This window comes from Apium graveolens, chromosome 8 (assembly GCF_009905375.1).
Source record: "Apium graveolens cultivar Ventura chromosome 8, ASM990537v1, whole genome shotgun sequence".
NCBI classification, from domain to species: Eukaryota; Viridiplantae; Streptophyta; class Magnoliopsida; order Apiales; family Apiaceae; genus Apium; species Apium graveolens.
In genome coordinates this window covers 13,062,208-13,068,872 of record NC_133654.1, presented here as the reverse complement: position 1 = coordinate 13,068,872, position 6,665 = coordinate 13,062,208, and the positions used below count along the sequence as shown (strand labels likewise).

Genomic DNA, 6,665 nt, shown 5'->3' with positions numbered 1-6,665 from the left:
TATTACTAAACATTTTATTATCATTTCAAAAAAAAAATTAAACATTTTTATAAGCATACCATAAAAAAATTTAAGTTAATGTTATTTTCTGAATTTTAATTTTCAGAGCAAAATGAAATTAAAAAAGCTATACTACCCTTAATATATGTGTTGTATATGTGCTATCTTTTTACTTCCATTTAATTCAACTTTGGAAGTAATATTTAATTTTAAAACATTTGAGGAGTCAAGAAGTTAACTATTAAAATTAGGACTTTACTAGAATATAATTATACATCAAGTTGGTTGATGGCAGAAACTTATTTTTATTTTATTGTAATATATAATAATCGTAGTAGAACTAAATTAAATGAATAATTCTAACATTGGATGATATATCCATAAAATAGGTAACTACAAATTTGGGACCTTCCGTCTTTCATTCACATATTTTTTTATTTTTTCACACCCTTTTCTGCTTTTCTTATTTGTATCCGTATGTATGTATGTATGTATTTGTAGAGAAGTGTTGATTTCTTGGTTTTCTTATGTATGCAATTAATTTATATAAGCTTCTCTAATATAACACTTTTATTTGTATTTGTTTTTTTTTTATTCATCATATGTGTTGTAATTTGTTCACAATAGTTGTTTATTCACATGTACAGAAAGCTAATGTGTATGTTTGTAATTTTAATTCTTAAGCTCCTCATGTAAATTATTGAATATAGTGTTCCTGAATCACCTGTTTCACCCACTTGTTGCTAAGTTCTTATCGATCGATCATTCGTTCATATTAACATATATCCACAGTCACAGACACCCAACAACACAAATTTCAAATTCAGGAATATCTGTTTGCAATGTCCGAAAATGAGAGAGAATCCAGAATTGACCTGCTTTACTCTTAGCTTCAAAAGGTTAAACTGTACAACTCGTTATTTTGAAACATAAGGATTTATTTGTGATTAGATAGCTAAGAAGCGGCTGTTAAATTTTTGTATATATTCTTTTACCAATATGCTTGAATATTTTTTAAAAATATGCAAGATTGTTATATTGTTACCTTTGACCAAGCATGTGATTAAATTTTAGGTCACAATTATATTTGTAATTTGTTTGGTTGAAGTCTCTTTAATTGCTGTGTAAATGCAAATCTGACTAGTATATTTGCTTTGTTCTTATTGTTAGGGTTGTGGTTGAATAGTATGGCAGATTTGAACATGAAAAATATCCCAGAAGATGAACACATGGATGCACACCAAGGACTCGAGGAGAGTGATGATGAAAGTGCGTCAAAGACACGGAATGTGCCTTTTATGACCGCGCTGAATATTGTTTTTCTTGTGTCTTATTTTTCATTGTCTCCTGATGAACGCTTAAGCTTGGAGGACACAGAAGAGATGGACACTGCCACAGCTCACTAACCACTATGAAAGTGCTTGTCTTGTTGGTTTCCCTTTATGACAAGTAAAATTGAACCAACCAGTCCATAGAATGAAACACAAATTCTAATGTATTCTAGCTTTCTAACTATTGTGTTTTGCAGAATTACGTAATTATCACTTGCGTCTTAGTACCTTTTTTTTTATATTAATATTAATATATTACTTTTACGTTTTACCTGCGGAGGAGTACGACTTGTTTATTTTCTACCTGTAGATTTCGTACTAAAATGCAGGCATTTTGGGGTTAACAGCTAAGTATGCTCCTTAACTTCCGTTTATGTAGCTCCAAAGTAATTTATGATTTTGTTACATCTATGTATCCTGGATCAATAACATTTGTTAAACAAATGGATTTTCCTTCTCTCTGCCGTTTGAAGCTTACCTCAAGCTTCGATGTAGAATTAATGTGTAAGATACGCTTCATAGGATCTGTGTATCCTGATTCCTGAAGTGCAGTAAAAGTTTATGAAGCTATAGGATTTCCTCACTCTCACTTGATATGATTACTTTATCATTCAAAAAATAATGTATTTCCAAGGCCTCTAATGTGAAAAAATGCGAAGAAAGTGATTATATATTTTTATAGACAACAATATGAATATGAAATTAATAAATTATGCATTACATACAAAAAAGAAAGACAACATAGAAGTGAGGAAATCACATGCCAGGGAAGCGTTATGCAACATACGATCTGCTGCTCAATAAAATTGTTACAATCTTTTGTTTTTGACAAAACCCCACACTGTAATACCTGCATTCAATCACATGGTTTCCAATTTTAATCCCACACCTGATAGAAGCTCTGATATGTGTAAGCTAAACCTGCTTATTTTTGGTATCAGAAATATCTCAATCTGGATTCTGCAATGTTATCTGTATAAAAACTTCATTTGACATCTCAACTGTAACAACAATTGGCAGCATTTTGTTACCGGTAAGAACACACTTCAGTGACAACCGGATGCCATCATCACAGATGCAAGTCACTATACAGAAAGGAAACAGCAAAGTTCAATTTTAAGACAAAATGTTCTAACCATATAATGAATAAGAAGGCTAGAAAAACACATCAATAATAAGACCTACACAACTAAATCAACGTTCCATCTCGCTCTTCGCTGAGATCTCCCAAGATACATTTGCTTTCATTTTGTGGTGATCGAGCTGTTGCTATCACCTTTCCTTTGTTTGGTAACGTTAATGTAGTATATAATTTGTAATAATCGTAAACATTTCAACATGTTGAATATCATAAGTCTAGAAACTCCTTTGAAGCACCTCACTGTTAGGACAATTGTAAAATGTTTATGCAATCAGAACTTGGTCCACAAATTCAAACAACCAAAGCTGTATAATTTGAACTCTTGAACATCTGATTTTATGTGTCTGGAGACATAAATGTATAATTTATAAACCCTGTACAACATGATCTATCAATAGTCCTAAGCAGAAACTAAGTGGGAAAACAAATAAATACTTTTACTTGCTTTGACCTGTCTCGAACTACTAAGCAAGTCACCTTCTTACAATTGCGAGAAAACTGGTGATGCTCATATCATAAGATCTACGGATTTGTCTCAACTCAAATTTTTTTTTTTTTTGCATAAATATACAAGGGGAAATTTTAAATTAGCTATTAAAATTAGAGAAACACATGCATCACACGGGGATTAAGCTAGTACCAACGGAAGAGACAATCTACGACCTACAATCCACAATGATTCAATTATTCTCTTCTTAAACAACATGCCTTCTAAAGAGGCCAAAGAAGATGGAAGAGATACATTTCAAAAAAATAAAACAAATAAAATTAATTATTGGAAATGACTTAAAATAACGCACTCAACATATCCGGTCAATATTCCACCTCACTCAGAATCCATTTTACTTTTACAAAATATATCCAATAAAGAACCACTAGTTGTGAAAGAGGGAAAAAAGGATAAGGTTCCAAGTTACGAAATTTCAGTTTATAGCATTTAAAACAGCAAAGCAATCAATTCCTTACAAACCACATCATAGCAAACAACAGAACATGATGTGGTAACAAGACAACCACTTTATATTTACCTACTTGGTCCAATTTAAGCATGTAGAAATGGTATCTGACCCGTGCAGGCTGTATAATTTGTCCTATAAAACCAATTAGTCTAGTAAGATCAATATGCAGTTCCTACAGGCTGCAGCAGCAGTAAAAGAAAACTATCAAGGCAGCAGTAACATGATAAAATTGCTAACTGAATATTACATCGCATTCAGAAAATTACTTGTCATACTTTCGATTTTAACAAGGGAATCCAGCGCATAACACTAATAGCCAATCTGGGCAGTCACAGAATTACTACTACATTTTCTAGATATAATACAAGTCCCTGACTGCTTCTAAAAAAAAGGTACCAATTCAGCTAACATTATTTAGACTGCAATTTTATCAATCCAGCTAAAAATTTATTTAGACTGCAAATTTACCAATTCAGCTAATTTTGTTAGGACTGCAACAATACCCTGTGACATCAGGCTGCAGCAGTAAAAATACTAACAAAAACCAGGTTCCAGCAGTTACAAATTACTTTCAGTAAATACTTTCAAGGCAACAGTAACAGAAGAATAATAATAACACTCGAGCAATCTCTAGATAGAAAAACGTATGGTGGGGTATATTAAACACTAACAGACATAAAAAAATAACTTGCTAAGTCTCTAATAAAAGTTTAAGATTTATGCAAAAAATCGAGAAAAACTAAATCAAGAAAATATTGGTAAAAAAATAACTCGCTAATGCTCTAATGAACTGAGCTACTTTAGCTAATTGGCAGAAACTTCAATATAAAAATATCATTAAACCTCGTCTCTTAGTTACTCCTATACTCATTAATTTTACTGAATCATATGATCACCATAAGAATCAGTCTGAATAAAATAGATCCCACGTCTCAATAGCATCAAATATACTAATGCAATGGAGCAGTGCATTCATTGTAACAAATAAATTTAATTGTCAAACCATACCTTTCCTTGAGAGACATGAAACTCTTCACAACCCAAAGTGTATCAAAAATAAAGATTCTTGCATCAGGCACCAAGTAGGAAGGGTTACCATTAATCTTGTATGCCAGTTATATTTGATTTGCTGAGAGTAGGAAATAACTATTAGGCAGTTATCTTTACAAAACTGCCGCTTGATTAGAACTTTATGCACCTGCATCATGCCCCCCTGCCTGAACAGTGCTTGTTTAATTATGTGCTACTGCTTCAGTCCCACGGTCATGTAGAGGACCTGTATCCTGATTCAAATTATGATTGTGTTGATGTCTAAACTGATTATTGAAACGCCTCCTCTTCAAGATAATTGTGGATTCTTTCATGAGACCAATATACCTTTTCCTAATTTCTGAAAGAGGATGAGCCTCTATAGATACCTTGTTACAATAAGGTTCTTTCAGAATCGTTGTGCAAGTCTTATTCATCATCGATAAGTAAAATATATACGGATGTCTCTCAAATACCTTATGAAACTTCTGTGGCAAACCCATATACTTCTTCAAGCATAAAAGCTTCTTCCTCTCAGCAGCATGCTCAACAAACAAACCAAGCATTTCATAGAGCACGCCCACAACCCGTTTCTCCGCCACATCACTATCTGAATCCAACCCCCAATATTCCTCATATGGTGAAACATAAGGCACCTCATGAAATTTATCAAACCAATCACCAATCTTTCTCTTCAATCTCATACCCTTAGATGGAAAAAGCGGAAATTCAACCACCTCCTCTAGTCTCCCTTGACACACACCACTCCTCATCGCATTCCGCTGAACAAAAGACAAAATAATATCCTCACAATCAACAGCTATACCCTTCAACCCATCTTCCATATCCACAATCCTAAAACGCCCATCAAGATTCTTTTCCGGATCGTCTAAATATTCGTCCGGTAAACCCAAATACCACTGCATTCCCTTAATTATCTTCAATGGCAATCTCCTCTCACCACTCATAAGTACAAATTTCTTCAACCTACATTGTATATCATCTCTAAATTCCCTATAAATAGCTTTCTCTTCTTGATCTAACTCAATAGCTTTTCGGGTCAGCCTAAACCAAGGAAGATTATAATCAGGACCAATAAACTCCTCAAAAACAGAAGGGTATAATCTAAGAAACCTAGCAACTTTACAATGAACATCTAATTGAAGACCCCTTTTCGAAACATCTGAAATTGGAATACAACCATTTGGTGAATTTGCAATACAATTCTTGAGAGAAATCAAGGGTTTGAGCTCAATGGACTTGTTAATGGACTCAATTGCATCAAAGTTTATATCTTTCTTCCATTTCATGTGCACATTCACATAGTTATGTGCTTGTATGTATAAACAAAGCGGGTGTTTGTGTTTGAGGCGTAGACATGGCCGAGGATACAACAAGTAGAGGAATTTCCTCAAGGTTCTGAAGTTTGGGTGACTTCTGAATATCATCTTTGAATGGATTTTAAAAATGAATTCAAGGTTTTAACACGGGAGCAGGGTTTATCAACGCCAAAATTTTATTCTTTTCTTTACCCAAACAAAAAAATTACTTTTCAAATCTTCGACAAAACCTAAAATTTTACACTATTTTGATGTTAAATTCATATTTAAATTGGTCATTTTAAACAATTTTTCACACAAAATTAGTTTTAATAACTTATTAATTTTTTTGAACAATTTCATAAAAACCTAAAACATGTATGATTACAATTTAGAGTTGATATTTAGTTTTGATTAATATAATAATTTAATTAATGTAAATTATATTTGCACGCTAAATGTATTCATGCATTTATATATAAGATGAAATTATATTTTAATAATTTATAATTGTATATGATATTTAGATATATGTTTAAATTATGAAATATGATTGGTAACTTAAAATCCGTACGTAGCTCATTTAATTTAATTTAAATTTCTTTTAAAATCTATCAACTGTCGAGTTTCTTTCTACTAGTTTGATTGGTCGAAAAAAAGGACTGAATTGATTCGCTTTGATCGAATTTGTGAAGCCAGAGACACCGCTAATTATACAGGGATAAAAAAGATGATAGTCGAAGGTACAATGAGAAATATCGAAGAAGTAAAACTCACATCCATTAGCTCATTAGCTCAGTTGTTGTTTAAAATCGGGATGTGTAAGTGTACACAGTCGCAAACAAATAATACAGTATTAAATATTAGATATCGTTCCTCGAGTACT

General features: G+C 32.4%; 1 protein-coding gene and 1 long non-coding RNA gene across 2 annotated transcripts; one reads left to right on the top strand and one right to left on the bottom strand.

Annotated features, from left to right (window-relative positions):
* Positions 1-434: 434 nt before the first annotated feature.
* Positions 435-1,602, top strand: LOC141677979 (uncharacterized). Its single transcript, XR_012557582.1, has 2 exons — positions 435-899; positions 1,171-1,602. It is a non-coding gene; the product is annotated as an uncharacterized LOC141677979 (long non-coding RNA).
* Positions 1,603-4,335: 2,733 nt separating this feature from the next.
* On the bottom strand, positions 4,336-5,913 carry LOC141679329 (protein WHAT'S THIS FACTOR 9, mitochondrial). The gene has a single exon (XM_074485831.1). It carries the CDS (start codon positions 5,906-5,908, stop codon positions 4,664-4,666), a length of 1,245 nt encoding a protein of 414 aa, XP_074341932.1. The 5' UTR covers positions 5,909-5,913; the 3' UTR covers positions 4,336-4,663.
* Positions 5,914-6,665: the final 752 nt, after the last annotated feature.